This window comes from Aspergillus pseudonomiae (assembly GCF_009193645.1).
Source record: "Aspergillus pseudonomiae strain CBS 119388 unplaced genomic scaffold BDV37scaffold_56, whole genome shotgun sequence".
NCBI classification, from domain to species: Eukaryota; Fungi; Ascomycota; class Eurotiomycetes; order Eurotiales; family Aspergillaceae; genus Aspergillus; species Aspergillus pseudonomiae.
Window position 1 is genome coordinate 181901 of NW_022476048.1, and position 23967 is coordinate 205867.

General features: G+C 50.0%; 9 protein-coding genes across 9 annotated transcripts; 5 read left to right on the forward strand and 4 right to left on the reverse strand.

The window, feature by feature from the left end:
* Positions 1–273: 273 nt before the first annotated feature.
* Positions 274–4116, forward strand: ysh1 (cleavage polyadenylation factor subunit YSH1). The gene is made up of 5 exons (XM_032082543.1): positions 274–735; positions 797–894; positions 1214–2351; positions 2404–3061; positions 3123–4116. The coding sequence occupies exons 1-5, from the start codon at positions 583–585 to the stop codon at positions 3671–3673; spliced, it is 2598 nt and encodes an 865-aa protein (XP_031939358.1). The 5' UTR covers positions 274–582; the 3' UTR covers positions 3674–4116.
* On the reverse strand, positions 3872–5571 carry BDV37DRAFT_167308 (aminotransferase, class III). The gene is made up of 4 exons (XM_032079276.1): positions 5149–5571; positions 4751–5097; positions 4225–4677; positions 3872–4151 (listed from the first exon to the last, which is right to left on the reverse strand). The coding sequence occupies exons 1-4, from the start codon at positions 5459–5461 to the stop codon at positions 3894–3896; spliced, it is 1371 nt and encodes a 456-aa protein (XP_031939359.1). The 5' UTR covers positions 5462–5571; the 3' UTR covers positions 3872–3893.
* An 865-nt stretch (positions 5572–6436) lies between these two features.
* Positions 6437–7906, forward strand: BDV37DRAFT_253548 (RNA-binding signal recognition particle subunit SEC65). Its single transcript, XM_032082544.1, has 2 exons — positions 6437–7031; positions 7142–7906. Exons 1-2 carry the CDS (start codon positions 6599–6601, stop codon positions 7510–7512), a joined length of 804 nt encoding a protein of 267 aa, XP_031939360.1. The 5' UTR covers positions 6437–6598; the 3' UTR covers positions 7513–7906.
* A 154-nt stretch (positions 7907–8060) lies between these two features.
* Positions 8061–11878, forward strand: BDV37DRAFT_253555 (putative C6 transcription factor). Its single transcript, XM_032082545.1, has 7 exons — positions 8061–8458; positions 8518–9050; positions 9102–9141; positions 9196–10228; positions 10284–10609; positions 10663–10733; positions 10796–11878. Exons 1-7 carry the CDS (start codon positions 8243–8245, stop codon positions 11862–11864), a joined length of 3288 nt encoding a protein of 1095 aa, XP_031939361.1. The 5' UTR covers positions 8061–8242; the 3' UTR covers positions 11865–11878.
* BDV37DRAFT_253560 (translationally-controlled tumor protein) lies at positions 11859–13874 on the reverse strand. The gene is made up of 4 exons (XM_032082546.1): positions 13169–13874; positions 12758–13022; positions 12538–12697; positions 11859–12471 (listed from the first exon to the last, which is right to left on the reverse strand). The coding sequence occupies exons 1-4, from the start codon at positions 13181–13183 to the stop codon at positions 12387–12389; spliced, it is 525 nt and encodes a 174-aa protein (XP_031939362.1). The 5' UTR covers positions 13184–13874; the 3' UTR covers positions 11859–12386.
* Positions 13875–13912: 38 nt separating this feature from the next.
* Positions 13913–16226, forward strand: sur2 (sphingosine hydroxylase). Its single transcript, XM_032082547.1, has 2 exons — positions 13913–15034; positions 15092–16226. The coding sequence occupies exons 1-2, from the start codon at positions 14344–14346 to the stop codon at positions 15658–15660; spliced, it is 1260 nt and encodes a 419-aa protein (XP_031939363.1). The 5' UTR covers positions 13913–14343; the 3' UTR covers positions 15661–16226.
* A 113-nt stretch (positions 16227–16339) lies between these two features.
* Positions 16340–17633, reverse strand: BDV37DRAFT_273238 (uncharacterized protein; the record flags this gene model as incomplete). The annotated part of the gene is made up of 2 exons (XM_032085022.1): positions 16340–16393; positions 16497–17633. 2 exons carry the CDS (start codon positions 17631–17633, stop codon positions 16340–16342), a joined length of 1191 nt encoding a protein of 396 aa, XP_031939364.1.
* Positions 17634–18761: 1128 nt separating this feature from the next.
* On the reverse strand, positions 18762–21268 carry BDV37DRAFT_295702 (phosphatidylserine decarboxylase family protein; the record flags this gene model as incomplete). Its single annotated transcript, XM_032089954.1, has 2 exons — positions 18762–20329; positions 21210–21268. 2 exons carry the CDS (start codon positions 21266–21268, stop codon positions 19090–19092), a joined length of 1299 nt encoding a protein of 432 aa, XP_031939365.1. The 3' UTR covers positions 18762–19089.
* A 1171-nt stretch (positions 21269–22439) lies between these two features.
* Positions 22440–23909, forward strand: BDV37DRAFT_295704 (uncharacterized protein; the record flags this gene model as incomplete). The annotated part of the gene is made up of 3 exons (XM_032089955.1): positions 22440–22935; positions 23000–23077; positions 23132–23909. The coding sequence occupies exons 1-3, from the start codon at positions 22496–22498 to the stop codon at positions 23907–23909; spliced, it is 1296 nt and encodes a 431-aa protein (XP_031939366.1). The 5' UTR covers positions 22440–22495.
* Positions 23910–23967: the final 58 nt, after the last annotated feature.

Below are 23967 nucleotides of genomic sequence, written 5' to 3' on the forward strand. Positions count from 1 at the left end.
GATGTCAAGGCCAAACACCCGCGCGAAAGTCGAAACTGAGCGGATTGCTCGAACCGCCGCCGCCACCAACTGTAACCATCTCAGGAAATAGCGTCCAACATAGAGTCGTCAAGTAAGTCTAACAGATGTACCCTCACTGAAGAATAGATGCGTGCGCGTGGTGAATAGACTGGGTCTAACCGTGTTGTTCGCAGATGGAAAGGGAGCTTTTCCTTGACAAGATTTGCGGATCCCATTGAGTCACGTGTCAATTAGGTAAGTCGGGCGGCGGAAGCGCGTTTCTTGAGTTCCAACTGTTACTCCCATTGATGCTCTTTTGAGATCAACACGGATTGGCAGACTTGCGCAAGGCATCAGTCGGGGAATTTTCATTCACCGCGGCCACTCGGATCATAGGTCCTTGCTCTATCATACTACACGCCTGCCATGGCTGATCTACTCCCAACATTTTAAGTGTTACAGAAGAGGGATAGTCTCCTTAGTCTGTCTTTGCGCTAACATTGCGCTTGGTCCTCGGAAGGGTCACTGTGACGGACAGTATAGATGAATTGTTCTCAGAGAACTTGCTAAACACAGTACATCATGGCGACAAAACGGAAGGCATCGGCTTTGAATGCCTCGGCCGACGATGAGCCTGTCGACCCGTCAGACGAGCTGGGGTTCTACTGTTTAGGCGGAGGAAATGAGGTTGGCCGGTCATGTCACATTATTCAATATAAGGGGAAAACAGTGATGGTGTGTAGTTACATGGACTTCTTTCATGGGTAATTAAAGCTGACTGATCCCTTCCTGACAGCTTGACGCCGGTATGCATCCTGCGAAAGAGGGTTTCTCTGCTCTTCCGTTCTTCGACGAATTCGACTTGAGCACAGTGGATATCCTTTTGATTAGCCAGTATGTAATTTACTCCTCTCCTTTGTATTTGCGAAGTCCACCGTGGTCCATAGCCATTCCCGCTTGCCATAAGGTTCCTTCAGTCCTCGGGAGCTTGAATCTGGATAAATCTGTCATCAGTGGAAGTCGGGTTCTCCTCGATGCAGAGCTTATTTCCTCCCATGTATACGAGAAACACAATACAATATATACTAGCTATTTATCCTGTGCTCCGAATGTATCTCTGTATCTGTGCATCGCTTTGGCGTTCTTGATCCGGTGTCCTTAGTCTCTTCTGGATACCCTAGGTCAAGCAGGTGGCTGATAGATTCCTACTTAGTTTTCACGTTGACCATTCTTCCGCTCTCCCTTATGTCCTCAGCAAGACGAACTTCAAAGGTCGCGTCTTTATGACGCATGCGACTAAGGCTATCTACAAATGGCTCATTCAGGACAATGTACGGGTCAGCAACACTGCGTCGTCGTCAGATCAACGCACCACTCTTTATACCGAACATGACCATCTGTCTACCCTTCCTCTGATTGAAACCATTGATTTCAATACAACACACACAATCAACAGCATCCGCATCACTCCTTTCCCTGCCGGCCATGTCCTTGGTGCCGCTATGTTCTTGATTTCAATCGCTGGCTTGAATATTCTCTTTACTGGCGATTACTCGCGTGAAGAAGACCGGCACTTAATTCCGGCTGAAGTGCCAAAAGGAATAAAAATTGATGTCCTTATTACAGAGTCGACATTTGGAATCTCATCCAACCCTCCTCGTTTGGAACGGGAAGCTGCACTTATGAAGTCGATCACCGGGGTCTTGAATCGCGGTGGTAGGGTCTTGATGCCTGTCTTTGCTCTTGGCCGTGCCCAAGAGTTACTGCTTATTCTTGATGAGTACTGGGAGACACACCCTGAACTGCAGAAAGTGCCTATTTACTACATTGGAAATACAGCCCGAAGATGCATGGTTGTCTATCAGACATATATTGGCGCAATGAATGACAATATCAAACGACTCTTTCGACAGCGTATGGCGGAAGCGGAAGCTAGCGGTGACAAGAGCGTGAGCGCTGGGCCCTGGGACTTTAGATTCGTTAGGAGTTTGCGAAGCCTGGAGCGTTTCGACGATGTAGGGGGCTGTGTGATGCTAGCTTCCCCGGGTATGCTACAGACTGGTACAAGCAGGGAACTTCTTGAGCGCTGGGCCCCAAATGAACGCAACGGTGTTGTTATGACTGGCTACAGTGTTGAGGGTACAATGGCCAAGCAGCTACTTAATGAACCCGAGCAAATTCCAGCCGTTATGTCAAGAGCAGCAAGTGGGCTGGCAAGAAGGGGCGGCAATGATGAAGACCAGAAAGTTATGATTCCAAGGCGATGCACTGTGGACGAAATCAGTTTTGCAGCTCATGTTGATGGCGTTGAAAATCGCAACTTCATCGAAGAAGTTTCTGCTCCTGTTGTGGTATGTTCCTCGTCCATGACACCCTTATACCAGATCCCTGACCGTATCCCAGATCCTTGTTCACGGCGAAAAACATCAGATGATGCGACTGAAATCCAAGCTTCTCAGTCTGAATGCTGAGAAGACCGTCAAGGTCAAGGTATATACGCCGGCAAATTGTGAAGAAGTCCGCATCCCCTTCAAGAAGGACAAAATCGCGAAAGTCGTCGGGAAACTAGCCCAAATTGCGCCTCCTTCGGAGCAAGACGATGGCCACCTCATGGCCGGTGTTCTCGTTCAAAACGGATTCAACTTATCCTTGATGGCACCCGACGATCTGCGCGAATATGCTGGTCTAACTACCACAACTATCACTTGCAAGCAACATATAACCCTCAGCTCTGCGAGTATGGACCTGATCAAATGGGCACTTGAGGGTACTTTCGGTGCTATCGAGGAGATTGGCCCGAAGACCGATGTCAAGGAAGAGCTTGTGGAGAGCGAGAAGGGCTCTAAAGAAGAATCCAAACTGAAAGAGGAAGCTGCCGACGAAGAAATCCCTCTTGAAAATGAACAGGCCTATCTTGTCATGGGTTGTGTCGTCATTCGCTATTTCCCTCGTACACGCGAGGTCGAGCTTGAGTGGGAGGGAAATATGATGAACGATGGGGTTGCCGATGCCGTCATGGCAGTTCTGCTCACCGTTGAAAGCAGCCCTGCGTCTGTGAAGCGTATGTCACACATTCCACACCATTTAGGTGACCACTTTTACTTACTGACACCATCTCGCAGAGTCTGCCAAGCAAAAGCACCATCACCACCACCATCACGACACCCTTGAACTCCCTAACCCTCATTCACAGCTCGGCGCTGAAGAACGTTTCGCACGCCTTCTCATGATGCTTGAGGCACAGTTCGGATCGGACATATCACCCATTGAGCGTCCACGACTACCCGCTACTCAACTTACCAACGGGGCAGCGAATAACGAAACTGCTACGGAGCAGACCCCTAAAGAAGAAGAGGAAGACGACGACGAAAGTTTAGCTGAACTGGAAGCCGCTGAACTTGCGCGACTTCACGCTCTGGGAATCCCGGTTCCCGGAATTGAGATCAGAGTCGACAAGAACGTTGCGCGGGTATGGCTTGAGGATCTTGAAGTTGAGTGTACCAATGCGGTGATGAGAGACAGGGTTCGAGTCGTCATCGAACGTGCGGTGGAAACAGTTGCTAGCATGTGGGCTGAGGGCCCTCCATCTGCTACTGTAACAAATGGAGAAACCAAGGAGAAGCTGAAAGAAATGCTTGCTTCCAATGGGGCTGAGATTGATGCGACTGCCTAATGTGACCATTATATGTTGTGTATTATAGATTTCTCGGTTGTTCCACGGCTCAATAAAGTGAATACCCAGCTGAGTGTTTGGGTTAGGTTGACTGAGTACGCGTTGTACTTTCATCACATATACTCTAAATCGGCACCAGCTCATACTACCAGATCCATCGTTGTATACGTTTATTGATCTCGCTACAGTGCTTGACTCCTTGAATAACCATGACAGTCGCTCAGACCTTAACCACCTTAGTGAAAACTTGATCCAGGACTCTAGCAGTAGTTTCCACAATAAGATCAATCTCATCCTTCGTCACATTATACGGCGGTGCGAGGAGGACATGGTCTCCCCGCGTTCCATCTACACACCCTGTAGCCGCATACAACGAGATTCCGTATGTCGGGTCCAACCCAGTTTCCTGGATATGAGCGGCTACCCCCAGCTCGGGGCTAAAGGGCTCTTTAGTGAATTTGTCCTTAACGAACTCAATCTATGATGCCCATTCGTTAGACTTCCTGAATAGAAAGATCCGCACAGATTCCAAGGTATCTTAGAAAACTTACCCCCCAAAATAGCCCCTTCCCACGAATATCCCCCACATATGGGTGATCTCCCAGCCGAGCTTTAAGCTGCCTTTCCAAGTAAACTCCCATATCCCGCACATTCTCTAGTAAGTTCTCTTCTTGGATGACCTTCTGCACAGCTAGAGCAGCAGCACACGACATAGGGTGGCCTTGGTATGTCTGTCCGTGACGGAAAACGCCTGTGCCTTTATCCAATGTTTCCACGATCTTCTCTCCGATCAGAAGACCAGATACGGGAGCATAGCCGCCTCCAAGGCCTTTGCCGATAGTCTGTAGGTCAGGAACTACGCCTTCTTGTTCCCATGCGTGTAGTGTCCCACAGCGACCCATCCCACTCATTACTTCGTCGAGGATGAGAAGCGCTCCGTATTTCTCGCACACTGCTTTCATGGCTTTAAAGTAGCCGGGCACGGCGGGCACGGCGCCCAATGCCTGTGAGGATCCAAGTGTTAGGTTTCCTGCTTTATGGAAGGGTAAAAGTCCAGAGTAGGGATATGATACTCACAGCTCCGACAACCGGCTCCGCAACAAAAGCACAGACGTTCTCCGGCCCAACACGTTGAAATTCGGCGTCTAACTCTGCAGCAAGTCGAGCAACGTAGTCCTCATCTGTTTCGCCATTTTTTTTGCCCCGGTAAGAGTAACAAGGGGACACATGGGAGGTGTTTGGGGGGAGCAATGGCTCAAAGGGTTGTCGTCGAAGGACGTGTCCTCCCACCCCTAGTGCGCCCAAGGTGATCCCATGATAAGAGGGCTTCCTGGCAATGAACCGGGTGCGTTGAGGCTGGGGTGTGGGGAGCTCGAGGAAATACTGTCGAGCTAATTTCAATGCCGCTTCAACTGCCTCGGAGCCTAGTCGAGGTGTGTTAGTTCTATATCTGTGGATTGGGGCGTATACCATACCGGAACTAACCATATACACCTTCGACAGCTTGCCGCCTGTTGAATCGACCAGGAATTGAGCCAGCTCTTCGGTCACTTCGGTACTAAAGAACGCCGTGTGGCAATATGATATCTTGTTGGTTTGATCGATGATGGCTTGCCTGACCTTTTCGTGACCGTGGCCAAGGCAGGATACGGCTGCGCCACCGGTCGAGTCGAGGAACTTGGTGCCATCTTCGAGGAAGAGGTAGCAGCCTTTGCCATCAATTGCTTTCTTGGGGTGGAAGCGGGTATCGCGGTGAAGGACGGCGCTAGTCTTTATTCCTTCAGCCATGACTGAATCTACTGGTTGATGACGAGGGCTGGTAATCAACAAAGGCAATTGGTCAAGTACCGAGAACAATCAGGGTTGACGATTTAGAAAATGTAAGAATGCGAAGTAGAATCTAGCTTTCACTCATACGGAGGAATACATTAGTCTTTATGTCAGGACTCTGGCCTTCAGGCCTTATCTTGAACTTGATGATTTGTGGGGTAGGGCGGGGGTGTCGGCATGCCGATGGAGATCCCGAGCGGATGGTTGGCCGCACCTACCGACGGCCCGACTGTTCGGTGCTACTCGATGTAGATACTCGCATGATATCGTTGCAATTTGGCAATTGCTGTGACTCACTGCTGATTGCGTATGTTTCCCAGATTGGTAAAAACGAGTCTCTCAGCATTGAGTCTGTTCAACTGATTGAGGGAATGGGCGTACACATGATGACTGAGGCTAGCTCTACTTAAGGCAAGCCTCATTTGATCTGACTGGCGAATAAGTAGCAGACTATATGGCTAGATTTTTATTCTAGACTGACAATAATGAGCCATAGTATATCTCAAATATTCGTTGTGGGTAGACTTCTCAGTGTCTTTACGCTTCGAGTTCACTACTATATACTTTCATTCTCCTTTTCCTCTGTTAAGAGTCAGAAATTGTTAACACGTCGGCAATCATTCACCTTGTCAACAAAATTGAATGTACTTTTAACTTTGACATCGTAAAATACAATTTGCTCAAATTATCTGCGAGTCCGTGAATCATGTTGTATCCTCGGCAATATATATTTTCTGTAGCTTGACTATTGCAAGAATAGTAGTGTATTGATACCGCACTATATGTAGTGCTCATCAATAGAGAAGATTTGAATAAGAAAACACTCAACAAGTAAACCTCATTATAAAATACCTTTCTCTATGTTTCACGCAAGAACCATCCACCAAAGTCAGATGCTGTACCTGACCAGCTCTTATCGCTGGTGTGGGCGGTGGAAACTCTCCGCTCCGCACTGGAGCCACTAAAACTCCATTCCGCACAGAAAGGCCAACATAGGCTAACAGTTACCCCAACCCTCCCCTCTACTCGCCAAATTCAATCCGTTTGTCCCCTTAACCCTTCGCTCCCGTATACTCTCCATCGATTGAAATTGCCATGTCGCGACACGCACAGGTAGAGGAGGTGTACGACTCCGATCCTGATGAGGTTTTCCCCTCCGACTCCACGCCCTCCAACTTCGCCAATGAATCCCTCCTCTCCGCCGCAGGTATCTCTCCCCAGGGCTCCTCGTCGATACCAATGAGGCCAGCCCCTGAACCGCGTCGCGAAATCCCGAAACACTACCAGTGCCTGTATCCCGTCTACTTCGACAAATCGCGAAGCCGCGCAGAGGGCCGCAAGGTCGGCGCAGAGCTGGCGGTGGAGAACCCATTGGCTCGAGACATCGTCGATGCTGCGCAGATGCTGGGATTGCAAGTTGGATTCGAGCCGGAAAAACTCCACCCGAAAGATTGGGCGAACCCAGGCCGAGTGCGCGTGCTGGTGAAGGACGAGGATGGGACACTGGCAAACCCAAAGATTAAGAATAGTGCGTTTTTCTCTTCGTTCTCCTCCTTGGCTTCCTTCTATTATGCTATAAGCCTGGATTTGGGGAACGTCCCGATGCTAGCCTAGGATATGTTGCTAACTGGTCTTCAGAACACCACCTTTACATCCTCGTGGCCCAGTATCTTAAAGCTCACCCAACAACCGACAAATCCCCTTACCGGCTGAGAATCAGTGGCCTTCCCATGCCAGACAAGCTTCCCCCTGCTCCTCCTGCTCCCCGCGGATGGAAGATCGGCACAATTCTTCCGATCCACTCGCCTGCCTACAGCGGCGGCGGAGTCAGCGATAACCCGCTCAAGGATGCTATGGCCGAGATGCAGAACATGCAGGGTATGCCAGGAATGCCTCAGATTCCTGGAATGCCCGCCGGGCTGGCCGAGATGATGGGAGGAGGAGAACCGTCCGGAGGCAGTGGCGAGAAGGAGAAGAAAAAGAAGGACAAGAAGAAAGGGAAGGCCTAAGGTGGCCTGCCATATGGAGTTATTACGATTGTCTACCTGTCCATATTGTGTACACGTTTTTGGCTGCATTGTACGGGCGTAAGGCGTTTGTTTACACCGATAGAGGGCTTCCATGCTCTTCTCTGATACCAAGTTGAAATCGAAAATGGTATTGCGAAGCACTTTCAGCCGACCACCGTGTGTCTGGTATTAGTGCGGTACAGAGTAAATAGTTGCAGTGTGAGATGCTGAAACGCTCTTGCGACCCTAAGCCATAGATACATACATACCCGTTTGATATACCCAGAGATGTGACTCATGCCATGCAGGTTATAACCGATATTATTTGGGTTCTACCGGAGGATGTCCATGTAGACAATATACTCTCATAGAAACGGAATAACCTAGATATCCCTCAAGGTCGTGCTTTTGAGCATACTAGTACTACTAGTAATAATCCATGGTCTGGCCGTCGCCGAATTCCGTATAAGCCTCATCTGATTGGCCATCGGAACCAAATCGATCGTCACCGATAACGCGGACTTTACCCCAGACATAAACCAGCCTCGGCCACCATCATTTCAACCAAACACTCGATATTGCACCGTGGGATGCCCCAGTATTGATTTCGACTATTTCTACACCTTCGCCCCTATGATCTGACTCGTCGTGACGCTTGCGCCGTTCCCGATGAATCCACTGTGCGGTCCCGTTGACGTTTGAAGAACCCCACCACTGCAATTAAGGGATTATGGACACGAGCCCAACAAGCACGTCGCCCGGCTATGGGCTTTCGAATCCGGGCGCGACCGCCCAGGCCCAGCTGAATAGGACCTCCGCGCCAGTCTCTACCCCCCAGTCGACTGCGTCCCGGTCCTCGACAAAGGCCGGAGCTCGTCAAATTACCCGAAATCGCGCCAGCTACAGCTGTCATACTTGTCGGAGGCGCAAAGTGAAATGCGACAAGGTACGCCACCCTTCCTGGTGAGATTCATAGCGAGACACAATGTGCTGAACGGCCACTAGGTGCATCCTATTTGCGGAAATTGTGTGAAGAACGGAACCGAGTGCATCTACGATGCTGCGCCACACAAAGACACCGGGTCGCGCCATGGCCAAACAGCAGGTGGACACGGTATCAAGCGACGGAGGGAGTCTTCGCGACCGCTGGACGAGGATATCGACGATATTGGCTCGCTTTACGGGCATCTGAGGCAGGCTGGGTCTCCCGAGCAGAAGTACGGGTCGCAGGCGATTGAAGCGCGGTTGGATAAACTTACGTCGATGATTGAGCGGCTCAGCAAGTCCAACGGACCTTTGGATGCGGAACAGCGGCTTTTGCTGGCTCAAAATGTCAATCTGGAAGCTGGGAAGGGTGAAGCTCGACTGGGGAATGGCGCGCCCGTGAAGGCTGCGGGCGCGTCTCGTCCAGATAGCCCCCGCCGTACGGATTCGAGTGATGAGTTTCCGATTCCCGCTGGCCTTGCTACTGACTTGGTGGATCCGGTGGGTAGCTTGAATCTGGGTCATCTGAGCTTGGAGGATGGGGGTCGGTCGAGGTACGTCACACGTTCCTCACTTGCGTACAGGTGGAGCTGATTCATTGTTAGATATGTTGGGACAACCTACTGGGCTTATATATCCCATGAGGTATGATACAAGCTATACTTTAGTACTTTATATGATATAGACTGACACTCGCAGATCAATGAGCTTAATCAGTTACTCAAGTACCAGAGTCGCTCGCATCAGGACAATACGGCTAACGAAAGCTCTGCTGACGAAAACATGACGGATACGATAGCGAAAACAGCAGGTAGTCCGTGGAAGGCATCAATTGATAGCCCTGGTGGAGTCTCACGGGATCGAGTATGTGGTGAAGAATTCCAGAAGTCGGTGCTTTTCCCTACGGGTGATTCCCCATCGGTGAAAGAGAAGCATGTCGAACCAGAAATGCTCGACCATGTGCCGACGAAACGACAGAGTCATATTCTGTACAAAGGATTCATGTCTGGAATACATGCTATCAGCCCAGTGATTCATCCCCCAACAATCTTGAAGCTATACAATTCCTTCTGGGACTGGTACGATTACAGCAGCTATTCTGGGGATCCTTGCCCGGACCCTTCGTTTATTCCGCTGCTTTACGCTATTTGGTACGGTGGGTCGGTTACAATATCGATCCGGACCATCAAGGCTGAATTCAATGTCTCTTCGCGATCCGCACTTTCTAAAACTTTCAACGACGAGGTCACACGGTGGTTGACGAAGATATCGTTTCCGCGCAGCCCTTCGCTACAGGGTTTGGCTGCGTATCTCCTGGTCCAAACGATACTTTCAAAGGAGGAAGAGCCGTTAACCAGCAGTCTGTTCATTAGTCTGGCCATGAGAGTAGCACAGACGATGGGCCTGCACCGAGATCCTGCTAAATTTGGGATTAAACCCTATGAAGCCGAGTATCGGCGACGAATATGGTGGCATATCGTACATATGGATGGCGTTGTTGCTATGTCTAGCGGGCTACCTCCCTTGGTCAGCGATGAGAACTACTGGGATGTCCGTGATGCCAGCGAGGTGAAAGACACACTTCTAGGGACACCAGAGGCTGAGAAATACGAGGAACTGGTGGCATCCGGTATGCGGTCTCCTGACAATCCGGATGATCCAACTTTGTGCGGTGGACCATCTATGGTCAACGTGTATTACTTATCAGCCAGGGGCAAATATGTCATGGCCCGTAAGTTACACCTCTATTGCATTACGATCGATAGTATTAACGTGGACAATCATAGGCGCCGTCCGTCGGATATTGAAGATTCAACTGGGCACGAAACCCGTGACGCGCAGGGATATGGAGGAGCTCCGATCAATCCTCCTCGACCTGCAACTCAAACTCAATTCTATAATCGATCGGATCCCAGAAATTGAAAACTACCAGCTGTCTTCCAGCGCTAATAACAGATCGCTTTCGTTTTCGGTCTCTCCGGTAGAGATGAGAACGAGCGACTTGGAACTTCCCGGAGAAGGACCCGGTCGTTGTACGGAACAATATCACTCTCCTGTTCTCGTGTCTTTTCATAAATGGGCCAGGATCCTGCTCTCACTCTTTATTGATAAGGTGAGTGTCCCTAACATCAACTTTTGAGAGACCGTTTCTTAACGTATCGCAAGGCGTTCTGTGTCGCCTACCAACCGTTCCTGAAGAACGCTAAGAGCCGTATTTGGCCAGCGGCAAGACATAGGTATGATCAGATGACGCGTTGCGGAAACAAGGCTGTTCTGTTCTGTTCTGACCTCAAAATAGTGCTCTCCGCCATTGCCACGGCTTTATGGAGAAATTCATATCCCTTGCCACCGACCCTGACTTTCAACCGTTTCAATGGAGCTGGCCGGGGAACCACCAGCCAATGCATGCCGCTATGATCATGCTAATCGATCTTTACGAACGGCCTTATAGCCCCGAGGCACCCAAGTCAAGGGCATTCATCGACAAGATCTTTTCACTCACCGGGCCAGATGGCGGTGTTGTCGGCGGCGAGGACGGCATCTCAGCCCAACGGCCACTGAAAGACGGCGGCCGCGAAGCATGGGATATGATTCGCAGGCTACGTCAGAAAGCGTGGCAGAAAGCCGGTCTGGATCCACATAAGCTATGGACCGAGCAAGCACAGATCCAAGCCGGTGCAGCATCCGGACCGGACGAATATCCCTGCGCCTCCAATCCATATTATGCCAATAGCGGCTCTACAGCGCCGACTCCCTCGATGTCCACCATGACGTCGCGACAACAACTCGCCGACTTCTCGAAGATGTTCTACAACATGACACGCTCGCACATGCTCCCCAACCCGGTCTCCACCATCCGACCCAGTCCCCTTCGATACCAGGTACCCCAAACTTCTGCCCCAACTTCCATCCCAGACACGCCCCCAAATCTGCCGACGCCCCAGATTCCCCAGTCACCCGCAGCCAAGGCCAATGCGACGGTCGACACTCCTCCCCCTGCTTCCATCATCTCCTCTCCTGACCGCATCATCCCACCCCTGAGCGCCGCCATCCCTCTTGCCTCCACTCCACCCCCGCCCTTGTCTTTCATGGACCTGGCTTCGCCTAGCGCCCAGTCCATGGCCGCCGGCCCAACGCCTCCCTCCATGATGGACCCGAACCTGAACTTCGACTGGGACCAGTGGGACGCGGTCTTCGGCCAGCACCTCCCCGTCGCCGACGAGCTCATGGAACTAGATCCCGTGGCTGGGTTCGAGTTTGGGGATCTTGGCGGTGGCATGGGTGGCGGGAGTCGGACGGCGAGTCTGGGGGGCAGTGAAACGGGATTGGGCAGTATTCCTGGCCCCGATTGGGTTGGATACTGTTGATGCTCTATTTGTTCTGAACCATCCTGTTTGGGGAATTTAGAGGCGTTTGTTTATTTCTTGTATTCTACGGTACATATACCTGGTCGTTTTGTATATAAGTTTTTATGAACGAAGCCACACTCCTGTTTACGACATACTACGCATACTCGGGGTAGAAGAGAGTTAAAAAAAACCGATAGTCCTGAATAACAGGGTGAATCTGATATTTTTTTTCACCTATCCAAATTCTGGATGGAATGGCGGAGAAAAGCGGGCGGTATATAAGTTTTGATGTCCTAGTGTAGGGCAGATGATAATGCAGAAAGAGACATAACAGCTTTGGGATTCATGAGGCGTGACTGATCTCAAGCAGGATACTGAGGAAGCGATATAGAGGGAGCTATAGTAGAAGACTAGGAGGTGAGACTGAGGGGTTCCTCGAAGGGATTGCCCAGTCTCACTTGCTCTGTCAGGATTAGGATAATCGCGTTCTCCAGCACCTTCCTTCTTTCATTCAAGACATTATTCGCAGCAAACTGTAACCTAGACCTTCATCTCCTTAAGGCCGTGCTTCCAGAGAGTGGCGTAGGGGGTGACACCGTCCTCGCGGTAGTCAATAAGGACAAGCCTGTGAATATGTTAGTGGGTGCTGACAATGAGAAGATCACTGGAAAGAGATGAGGGTTGAGCGTACATAGCCTCAGCATCAAAGGATTCACCAACGAAGAAATCGTAGTTGTCGCAGTTGGCAACGATCTTCTTGACGGCGGCCGGGGCAGCTTTCTTGAACTCGTCGATCGTCTCCTTGGAGGCCTTGGTCTCCTCAAGTTTGCTGAGGACCTTCTTCATGTAGCCTGGAGAGAATGTTAACGTTCATGCTCTAACATGTTTTGGGGTGATCTTGTGAGGCTTGCCCTTGATGTATTTCTTGTAATCATCCTTGGACATCTTGGGGTATTCCTGGAGACGGAACTGGTCCACAATGTCGAGGACCTGAATGGTTCCATCATCACCGCCAGCGTCCTCGTCACCACCCTCAGCAGAGGGGTTGGCGCCCTCGAGCTGGATGTCTTCGTTCGCCTTCTTCGTAATGTTCTTGCAGTCGCACTCGAAGAGGACACCTTCGACCTCCTTGAGATCGAAGGTGTCAGAGACAAGCTCATCGTCAGAGAAGATATCCTATAGCAAGAAGTACTTGTCAGTATCTCATTCACCTATCCGATGTGGGCCTAACGCAGCGGATTGCATGTCTTCAAGCATTGTTGACATTGGCAATCATGGAAAAAGTGGGGTAATTCCAGTCCTCGGAGAAGAAAAGGTCATACCTTGTAGATGATCATTTTGATAGATGAATAGGAATCAACCTAAGTAACAAGAAAAAAAGACGAAGATGAGGAAATGAGAGTGAAATGGCACACGGAAGGAGAAGGAAGAAAGAGGGGAATCCTAATATTTGAAGTTTTAGTGCCACCCGTTTTTCTTGACCAACCTTTTTGGTGGGGTTAATTTTTTTTTTTTTTTTTTCTTTTCCCTCGTTCTTCGCTGGTTGGTTTCGAGGGGCAGCAAACCGACGCTAACGCCCGATTGGGACTGGTGGACTTGTCTGGCCCGATCAAGTTTGCTTGGGGGCACCTGACAGTGGGCGAGGAATACAAGCACAATGTCTACTCAATTCAGCAGGGAAGGTAGGAATCTCTAGAAAATCAGTCCAGTGACATTAGCGGCCCATAGAGGGGTAAAACGATCTCAATCGGCGTTTGTTTGCTGGTTCTATTATATAGATAGTTAACTAACTTAACTAGGTAACTACCGGGAACTGTCAAATCTTACATAAGATTATGGATGATGCCTGAGTCATTAGGCTGCAACTACAGTTCATCAGGGGTGATCGGCCAACCATGCAGACCACCCTCCATAGAGGTGGGAATACCGTTCGAATACCAAAATGACCCATGTACAACCGGGAAACCAGTGCCAAATGACGGGTACGAAACACGGCCGTATTATCGATCAGATTATCGGTCGCCTGGCACTTCCCGTGGTGCCACTTCAACTTTTGTCTCCCCATCGCGCATTCCCTTCCTTTATATCTATCGACGACCTCTCCCGTGTGCCCAGTGCCCACAGGTGACGCTCTTTACCTTGCTCCGACTATCCTGTTCGGCTCCGAATTGATACCCGTCCTTTCTGCCATTCATCTCGTCTTCGGACCTCCCACGTCCGAACGCATCTCCGGCCCCTCGGTTCGTGCATTCTCCGTTCGCCTCCCCTAAATTGTGGATCGCGAAAGATCCGGATCCAGCAACCGCGGCCCTTGTATACTACTAGTACCTCTTTTTTTTTCTGTTCTCTTCTTCTCTCTCTGTTATCGATATTCTTTTTTGGCTCCGCCCTGTTTAGACCGCGTGACCCGTCAACCTCCAACCCATGTGTTGATCGTCCAAACCTTTCCTGCTGTATCTTCAACACCTTCTAACATCGGCTGGCTGTTGTCTTGACCATGGCAGTCAATGCGTCGGTGGTCTATGACCTCCCGCCTCTTCCGGCGTATACCTTGACACCACGTCCACCTCTTTTATCTCCGATTCCTGATAACATCTTGGCGCTGATCCTACCGATTATCGCTTACTGGGCCTTATCCATGGTCTATCACTACATTGATGTCTACGACTTATTTCCCCAGTACCGTTTGCATACTCCAGCGGAGGTCCTCAAAAGGAACCACGTATCGCGTTGGGAAGTCGTGAAGGATGTCGTTCTACAACAGATAATTCAAACCATAGCCGGTATGGCGATGTCGTACTTCGATCCCGTGGAATGCTTTGGGAAAGAGGAATATGATGTGGCAGTCTGGGCCCAGCGTGTCCGCCTCCTGCAAAGGGCCCTCCCACGTTTGTTGGCGGCGTTCGGCATTGACTCGATCGGACTGGCGAAATCTCTGACGAAGAATGGCCATACGATACTGGGAGCTGTTCTCGCCGGTGGACGCTATCCGGGACTCACCCAAACCTTGGTCTTGGAGAATGGCGTCGAAGCCATCGCTCCGGCATTCGCCGGTTGGGAATTGTCCGTGGCTAGCTTCATCTACTGGTACTTCATTCCTACGGTGCAGTTTGTCTGGGGTGTATGTGTCGTGGACACCTGGCAGTATTTCCTCCATCGTGCCATGCACTTGAACCGTTGGCTTTATGGCAAGTCCTATATCTAGCTTCTTCACCTCTCGCTCGATGATCTAACTGGTTTGGTAGTCACCTTCCACTCGCGCCACCACCGCCTATACGTCCCATATGCGTTCGGTGCTTTGTACAACCATCCCGTGGAGGGATTCCTTCTCGACACTGCCGGTACTGGTGTTGCGTTCTTGACCGCTAGAATGACCAACCGCCAGGCCATGTGGTTTTTCACCTGTTCGACTATCAAGACCGTTGACGATCACTGCGGTTATGCGTTCCCCTGGGACCCCTTGCAGCACTTTACTTCCAACAATGCCGCCTACCATGACATTCACCATCAGAGCTGGGGTATCAAGACCAACTTCTCCCAGCCCTTCTTCACCATCTGGGACCGGCTTCTCGAAACTCAATGGAAGGGTGATGTTAAACTTCGTTATGAGCGGGGTCGTGACGCAGCACAGAGGAAGCTGGACGACGACAGCGTTCACGAGGTTCGAGCCAAGGGAGAGGGCGTATCGTCTTCCGCTACGGTCTCATCGGATGAGCCGGCAGACACAACTGCACGATCACGATTGCGCAAAAGGACGGCGACCTTTGACGGCCTGAAGGGCTCGAAGCACGGGGTGGCCAGCAGCGTCCTCTAGTCCTCACCTTCTGGCTTCTTCTGTACCTTTCGCTACCTTTCCTCTCCTCGGGTATTCTCTTCTCGGTGAATATTTTTATAATCCTAATATCTTCTTTCTCGACACTTTTTTGTTACATTGAAGGGCTTCGGAGGGGCAGGACGCCTCCGAACTTTCAGGACTATTGTTAGTATTAATATTGGGGATCATGAGTATATGTTGGCTTGTACAATGACTTCTCTTTGGTGGTAAACTCATTATAATTAGGATGATTTATGGCAATGGGTTTGGACCGCAGGGCCCATCACTACCTTTCTTTTCGATCTTTTTTCTTTGACTTTCTCCAGAGCCCTTTGCTTTTTTTTTATTTCTCAAAGAACGTTTTTTCTTCTTTTGATTGTATTATGAATTACATACTAGGTTATGTTCTGAATGCACAACAGATGCTTGATCAACACCGTGTGTATATCTCCCAAACGACGCAGCGTTGGAACCCAGGCGGCGTTCAGGCCGATGTGATCACATCCTACCTTATTCTTTTAGAAGCATCCCTAGGATCTAAATAGAAAGCTCCAGTTGGTATCTTGACTTTCCCGGTTTCCTATTGGATTGCCTTCGTAATCTGACTGGGAGAACCGTTCATCGGGTTCCGATTCGTAGTATGGCTGAACTGGGCTGAGCAGATTGCGGTATTGGGCCGCTATCTGCTCACATCCGTCATCCCCTGGGGGTTCTTCCCAGTAGAGGCTTTGACCTCCGGTGGAAAATAGGTCCAAGGAGTTGGATCTACCCAGCACATGCTTCCAGTTGGGCATTTTCCGGGGAGGGATGTACCTGCTTGTATATCCATCATCGACATCATCCGCGGGTTTTTCTATTGGTGCTTTTCTCTTGTGGATTGATGGTGAACGACCAGGCAACGGATCTGGTGTGGAAGTTAATGGAGCGAGCCACGGGTTGTCCTTAGGCGAGGTAGGTGACACATGAGAGGGTGATTCGTCGGTGTAAGTGACAGAAGAGACATCTGATTGACTCTCCATCGCACAGGATATGGGAGAGGATATCCAGTTCAAAGGTTGAGGCTCGTTGTACAACCCGACTATTCCTGCAAGGGTGTCGGTGTCACTATCGTGTCTTTTGGGCACCAGCTCAGATGCTGTGTAGGGTTCACCATGGTTTCCGTCCTTTTGCCGTCCCCCGTGAAATGACTCGAGAACCTCCGGGTCTATGCCAATGGGGACTACAACCTCATCTGTGGCTTTTGAGGTCTCTTGTTTGAGACTCGCCATAGGGTTAGACATCATCCGAGCCCGGTGGGCATGTTTCCGCTGACGCTTCATGGCTGTCGCCAGTGTGCTGCTGCGCCAATGTATCCTATCGATGAAGCCTTCATGGCAGGCTATGCTTTCATCCACGAACGGGAGGAACGTCGGTACCCGATGATTCCTCCTGGTTGCTGTCCGGCTCAGGAGGGCTGTCCGGAGATGCTGCAGGAATTTCCGCCCGTTGACAACCCGGGCTAGAATGCACGCTTCGCACTTATTCTGCTGGTACGTGACCGGGCTTCCTTGAATAACTTGTCGAGAGGGGGTCCACATGTAATGTATATCTCGCAAGCTGTACACAATATCTCGCACTTTGAGATCGACGCCGTCAAGGCGAGAATCCCGGAGCACACTATGGTACCAGTAGAGGCACTCCAAATGCGTGATAACCTCGCATCGCAGCAGCTCAAATATGTATTGAATAATGTAGGGGTTCAGTTTCGTATGCAAATCACACAGGGCCACGGCGGGCGCCCGACCTATGAGGTTCATCCAGTGATCCAGCCAGTGCCTCTGCAGGACCGAGGGAAGTTTCTTGATGGCCCTCATTATCTCGCCTTTGTCTCTAGGCTCGTTCCCAGCCGGGTCGATGAACCCTATGCGCAGGACCCGGGTTAACAGTCTCACTTCCTCCTTGCTGAGACTAGCCACTGACCGAAGGCATTTCATCTCTACCTCGGGGTGTTCTTGGGACGATCGGGGAAGGTCGATAGTATTCTGGCTTCGTTCGTGGCGTCCTGTCGGCGACTAGACGCACTATCCAGTGAGATCGCAGGTATCATATTCTCGACACTAGCGATGGCGTTTCTCCAGCGCTAACCGGAACTGCTCTGTCTGTTATCTGAAAAGCAAACCCTTGTGTGGATCTATTTGGACCAACTTTTGGGAGCCAACTTTTGGAAGTGGGGACGGGACCAGCTGAAACAGGACGAGAAAGCAGGCCATGAAACCAGTAGGGGCTCAATGACTGCTTTATAAACTGTGGCTATGTTTTTTCCTTTCCTTTCCGTTCTTTTCTTTTTTTTTCCCCTGGAACAAAGTCTTTGTGATTGATGCAGTGGCATTCTGAAGTTGTATGTATTGTTTCTTTCAACAATGCGGAGTGGGAGTTTTTCTGTTCGATATCTTTTTTGTCCCTCATGTATCCATTGTTTAAATAATCGCCACTATTTCATCCAATTCAAGATATCGGGGATGAGTTGGAGACGCTGCTGGTCTGGGGAGTCTGCTGCGGTGATATCCAGTGTCTCTTGAAGAGGAACGATTTGGATCGGTGGAAGGATAAGGGTTTCTTGGTAAAACATACAATGAAAAATATTGCTCGATGGGAGAGATCCTAAGATGAAAGTCATGATGCGTGAGAGATTTAGCTGGGGGAGATATAAGCAAGGAAGAAGTCCTCGGGGTCTGACAACAGGTATACAGAAAACACTTGAGATAAAGATAGTATATTCCGTATGGAGTTCCCATCTCCTAATCCTCCGTTGATTCTACACAGCAAAGCTTGGACAACAATTCGTCCAGTGCCATCACTCTACGAAGCAGCAGCCTGGACCTTTCTCCAGAAATCACCTACTGCTTCTTTCGTCCGATCGTGATCGAAAAGTCGCGCATAAGATTCCATGGACGGCCGAACTATATTGTCGTCCATAAGACGTCGGACTAATCCAGGTTAGCAATATGTGAAGAAGGGAGTCAAGAAAGAGTCAGGCTTATATACCAAGAGTCCCTAGAGCGCTCTAGGTCATAACCCTCACTTTGTTCATCTGAATGCCTCATTTACTTACTGTAGGAGGCAAAGAGCATAGCCTGGGCATCAAGGTTCAGTTGAGAAGTCGGATTGCCATCCAGAAGGTTCCTGGTCATGTATTCTGAGCTGGTGCAGAGACCGAGGTTCCTGATAAGTTGCCTGTGAGTGCCAGCGAGAAGGTTCTCCAGACTGAGCTCATTGCGATTGCGAGCAGTTTGGTGATAGGAGAGAGTTGGATCAAGGTAGTAGACATTGAGGCTCTACCACGAACAATCTAACTTGAACTGCCAAAAACAAGGTCATGTCACATCATAGGAGCACGTAGATATATGCTAAGTTCCTTTCCCTCTATTGTTGTGTAGTTTGCCATGTCTCCTACCGCTGCAAAACAGCCAATCTGCCCCGGACAGGCACGTTCTCCTTGCTTCCAATCTCCGGGAATCCCGTCACATTGACCCCTTTCTGGAAGACGACACAATGGGACGATCCTCCATAATGAAACATTCCAATTTGGTCTCCCTTCTTGACCAACTCCCCTTCTTTCACAGTAATGTCACACGTTGAGATCTCTACCATACCAATCCCCAGAAAGCCCACCAGGCCGATATCCGGGTCATCCGACTGAATGAAGATCACTGCTCGTGTCGCCATTGCGGACAGATACACCTGATACGCAATTTCGACCCCTTCTTGGCCATCGTCAGCATCCTTGTCTATGGCTCGGGGCGTAGAACAATAAGTCCCGTCAATCGTGTATGCCTTCACAACCTTCCCCGAGACAGGCGCGTGCCACCGGTGATAACTAAACGTGTCTAGGTAACCTTGGTAGATAGTCCCGCCGATGAAACAGTCCGGAAACCCAGCCCCAAACATATCAACCAGGGAATAGGTCTGGCCTTTGATCCAGAAACTATCCCGAGCTTTCACATCCCTGGCCAAAGTGAAGGGCTGCGATTCGCATGCATTGGCGATGACAGCGTCGTCATCTGGTGAGGCGACGGGCCGAATGTTCTCTCTAAACGGGCGCGTGAAGAACGCATCCCAAGACCGGAAGCCGTAGTTGGGAGCCGTGCGGTCGCAGACGAACAGCTCGTCAAACTCGTAGGTCGTGCCGCCGACATTACCCATGCTGATCAGTTTGCGCATCGATCCGTCCCCAAACCAGCCCGTGGACGAGGTATCGAGCACAGATGCTGATTCCGGCGAGGAGAGAAACTGGCTCCACGCATCCAGTACCTTTTTGAGCATGGCGTTGACCTCCGGATCAACGAAGACAGCGTAGCCGCTGACTGTCGGGATGGCGTATTGGAACACCCCGATTATGGGAACCCCAGCGAGGATTTCCGTGTACGGCGGTGCGTGCGTGATGATATAGTTCAGCACTTGTAGCATCTGCTGGTAGTCTTGGACTTCATGGCTACGGTTCCGGTCCGGACCCTGCTCCTGTGCCTGGGCCCACATGGACTGGAACAGCATGTAGATGCGTGGGTTAGATTCAATGAGGTGCTGGAATTCTTGCAGCACAGGGTGCAGCTCGCCGGTGCCCTGGCTGACTTCCTTGATCAGGCTCGCGAGCCATGTTGCACGGGCTTTATCGGCAGTCTGTCGAGTTGGCCTGTTTCACGACCGTTATAAGGGATTTGATCGTGCTTGAAATGCGGGCTGCACGGAATGGGACATACCTCTGCAGCGGGTCGCTATTAATGGTGGTTTCTGTCAAAATAGTTTGGCGTAATGTGCTTGGATCGACTATTACTTACTTGATTTAGAAAACGAAAGACGTTGGATATCATCTTTACTCAGGTCAGCACCGGCAGGTATGTAGGATGTGTAGATGAGACTAAGTTGAGGTTTTGTGGAACGAGAATCGTGGAAAGGACGACGATGACGGCGGTTGACGCAAGGGGGGAAAGAAAGAAAAAGCAAAGACTTGGGATCAGCCAATTAATATTGCATTCATTACGACTGAAAGGAAGATTTCTTTTGCAGTCATTGCTGCTATGTTAATCAATTGACTTTGTGATCTATTATAGAAGATCTCTATATAATGGATCGATACCTAACCTTCATATGAAGCTATGGAACGCCCTGATAGGGCCAAAAAGAGTTTCTCGTACATCGACTCTGGATATAAATGCATAGCATGATTCTTGGCAACTCATCGACAAGCAACGCCATGGGCTAACCTGGGCGATGTTGTAGTGCATAAGTTGACAATTCTACAAGCCTCCAAAGTACTCAATTGAATAATTAGAGATCTTTCGAGACTTAATGTCTGTCCTTTGACTCTGTGGAGCTAGAAATTTTGAGGTTCTATCTTGGTGAAAGTCAGCTGGGCTCTGCAAGATAAGGCGATGGGATCCATGCCTTAGGGTTACCATTGAATACACCCCGAATGGAGACTCTGATACAAGAAGAGGAAGAAATTCAAAGACAGCGAGGAAGTAGGAGGGAATGTTAGGCTAGATAGGTGTACGATGACCCTGTCTACCTACTCTGCTAGCGTGTTACTACAAAGGGCTCTAGGAGGTGCCCGGCCATAGTGATCGAGCATAATATAATCTTTTAAACCTCATAGAATCACGTGTCAGTAGACGTGCTTCTAATGAAGAGACAGAAGAAGTCAGAGCACTTCTGAAATCCGACGTTGTATTTACCGCTCCAGGCTGGCTGCAGCCCTAATTGGGATTCCAAGAATTGGTACCTCCCCTATAGACTCTGGCGCGACGCCTTGACCTATCTATTAGATCTCAGAATATATTACATCGAGTCGTGCTATTGTTTTCTCTGCACTGTCTGACCGTTGGTCCTCCATCGAGAGCTACCTTGTTCTGCTTATGTACATCGTAGGGCTGGCTTGCAACGTCTGAGATTTATCTCCAAAATTGAACACTTCAAGTCTATCATCAGTAGCCCTGGAGGCTCTAGGCCGGCCTACCAAGTATATTAGAAGTATATTTGATGCCTAGTTGCAAGTATGTTGTATTCAATAACGCCAAGAATGATACGGGGTATTAACGACAGATGTAGAACGCGCGGTTCTTTTTAAATCGCGCGCTATACCCAATCAGCTGACATCTTTCAATATAGCGAAGTGAATTATCATGACCAAGGTGACTCATGGAGACATGTGGCCTTCAGCTTGCTTCGCTTGATCCCTGTTCCTCTGATTTAGGTCGTGCATGGGGACAGTCTTACCTGGACCAGTTGTGACTACACGGTCCTGGATCCTTGCCCACAAGCAAGACGAGGACAGGGTATGTTAGCCGTGTTTATCATTGTTCAGCAAGAAATATGGAGACGCCTAGGAGTAGTTCGTAGCGAGGGCGCCATGGATCATCACATGAGTGGATGTCGATCATTTGGACGAGCCCCGATTAATCCGATTCGAGCTTGTGTCGCTTGGCCGCGGCAATGAAAGCTCATCTGGAGCCGCCACTAAATGCAAGTGCGTCTGGGCACATTCTCAATCCGAGTCTAGGGCATGAATAGGGAGCATCATGTGGATCTTGCCGAGGATGATGGTCCCTATCATGGGGTACGCTCAACCCGCCTTACTGGAGGGACAGATTTACTAAAACGAAAGGATGTCGAGGTTAGTCGGATCGGATTTTGCACACGAAAAGTCTCCTAGAGTAGTTAAACCAAGTGCGTCGCTCTTTCCCTATTTTTTTGGGCCTCTGCCGTTCGCTCACAAGATGAATACAGGAACGTGAAGTTCGACTGTTGGCGGATACTGCTGTAAGCTCAAGCCGCGATTCCTGACCAAAGCTGATATGTCATGGCTTCCCCCATGAAGAGGAAAAATGGACGAAGACCGCCCTTGCCCTATACAGCGTCGCCGTTGAGGTTGCTGTGCGCCGACATTCTCCTCGTCCTCAGGAGTCTATGGTGTCTGCCGGGAATAATACTCCCGCTATCTTCCTCGGATGAGCTAGACGAACTATTCCCTTCGACAGAGAATACGTTCAATGTCATTGCACATGTCGTCCTGGCTGTGTGCCAGGTGGCTTTCTTACTGTCGGTGATGGCTGGTTTCTTGTGTATGGTGCCGGCATTGTGGATCTCAATCTATGTGGTGGTCTTTGTATGGATCAATCGAGTCATCTGCGCTCTTGTCTTCAATAATACAGACGAGGTTCTCGAGTCACGAGTCCCTATCGAGGAGCGACCGGAACATGAGCGTGAATGTTGGGTGTTTATCAATGGCGTCGCGGTCGGGTAAGTTGGGAGCGTGTTCCGACCCAGATATACCAGTGTCCGTGTCTCTTACCTATTAGAATAGACGACATTGGCTGCAAAATAACATCGACCGGCTTGCCTATACTTTTGGCCGGAAAATCATCGGCGTGCATAATCCGACGTACGTTGTCCCTTGACAGTTCCCTGGTTACATGTACATATAACGCCCTTACAGAGACGGCATCGTATTCGATGTAATCGAGTGCTTGATTCAAAGGAACTTTACATTCGCAACGCCGGATACAAGGGATGGCTATGCCATCACGAAAGCGACACTGTTGAATCCGAAGTATGAGAAGGTGGTCCTGATCCTGCACAGCCAAGGTGGAATCGAGGGCAGTCTGATCATCGACTGGCTCCTGGACGAGCTGCCAGAAAATGTCCTGCGCAAACTCGAAGTATATACGTTTGGGAACGCTGCCAACCACTTCAACAACCCGTACAAATCGTTTCTGAGCTACGGAGAGCCCCCCGCTACCGAATTCACGATATCTGAGCAGGATGCCTCGGTGCAAGCGGAGAGAAGTGTTCTCCACATTGAGCACTATGTCAATGCTTTCGATTTTGTATGTGTTTGGGGGGTGTTGCAATTTGCCAGAGTTCCCAACCGCTATATGGGCCGGATCTTTGTCCGGTCGGGTTCTGGCCACCAGCTAAACCAGCACTATCTAGACACTATGTTCACGCTAGGACCAGACAGGAGAGTCCTCGACACCAATGAATTTATGGAAATGGGGGCGAGAACGGTCGAGTATGAGAAAATCCTGCCGAAACACGTCAGGCACGAGAGAAATGAGGTGCTTGTCACCAATAAGCGCCCGTCGGATGGCTACAGGACCACCCCTGCTATTCAACGAGGACTAGGAGATCAAGACGAGCGACGGCCGTTGAAGGTCAAAGATCTCAGCCGGTTATGGCAGTATCGCAATGGAGGTTCGCCGGCGGATGGATGATCGAAGGATGGACATGGAAGGCTTTAGTCCACCCGTTGTCTTTTTTTTTTTTTTTTTT

Bases quoted from the DNA above. Each gene is read 5' to 3' on its own strand.
- BDV37DRAFT_253560 (XM_032082546.1), bottom strand. The intron at 12,698-12,757 runs GCAAGCCTCACA...CATTCTCTCCAG, and splicing joins TTACAAGAAATACATCAAGG to GCTACATGAAGAAGGTCCTC. The intron at 12,472-12,537 runs GTACGCTCAACC...ACATATTCACAG, and splicing joins TCCTTTGATGCTGAGGCTAT to GCTTGTCCTTATTGACTACC.
- BDV37DRAFT_253548 (XM_032082544.1), top strand. From the start codon at position 6,599: ATGTCGCGACACGCACAGGTAGAGGAGGTGTACGACTCCGATCCTGAT. The intron at 7,032-7,141 runs GTGCGTTTTTCT...ACTGGTCTTCAG, and splicing joins AAACCCAAAGATTAAGAATA to AACACCACCTTTACATCCTC.
- BDV37DRAFT_253555 (XM_032082545.1), top strand. From the start codon at position 8,243: ATGGACACGAGCCCAACAAGCACGTCGCCCGGCTATGGGCTTTCGAAT. The intron at 10,229-10,283 runs GTAAGTTACACC...GGACAATCATAG, and splicing joins GGGCAAATATGTCATGGCCC to GCGCCGTCCGTCGGATATTG. The intron at 10,610-10,662 runs GTGAGTGTCCCT...ACGTATCGCAAG, and splicing joins TCTCACTCTTTATTGATAAG to GCGTTCTGTGTCGCCTACCA.
- BDV37DRAFT_167308 (XM_032079276.1), bottom strand. From the start codon at position 5,461: ATGGCTGAAGGAATAAAGACTAGCGCCGTCCTTCACCGCGATACCCGC. The intron at 5,098-5,148 runs GTATGGTATACG...CACCTCGACTAG, and splicing joins GGTGTATATGGTTAGTTCCG to GCTCCGAGGCAGTTGAAGCG. The intron at 4,152-4,224 runs GTAAGTTTTCTA...TGGGCATCATAG, and splicing joins GGAAGGGGCTATTTTGGGGG to ATTGAGTTCGTTAAGGACAA.
- ysh1 (XM_032082543.1), top strand. From the start codon at position 583: ATGGCGACAAAACGGAAGGCATCGGCTTTGAATGCCTCGGCCGACGAT. The intron at 895-1,213 runs GTATGTAATTTA...ATTCCTACTTAG, and splicing joins GATATCCTTTTGATTAGCCA to TTTTCACGTTGACCATTCTT. The intron at 3,062-3,122 runs GTATGTCACACA...ACCATCTCGCAG, and splicing joins CAGCCCTGCGTCTGTGAAGC to AGTCTGCCAAGCAAAAGCAC.
- sur2 (XM_032082547.1), top strand. From the start codon at position 14,344: ATGGCAGTCAATGCGTCGGTGGTCTATGACCTCCCGCCTCTTCCGGCG. The intron at 15,035-15,091 runs GCAAGTCCTATA...CTGGTTTGGTAG, and splicing joins CTTGAACCGTTGGCTTTATG to TCACCTTCCACTCGCGCCAC.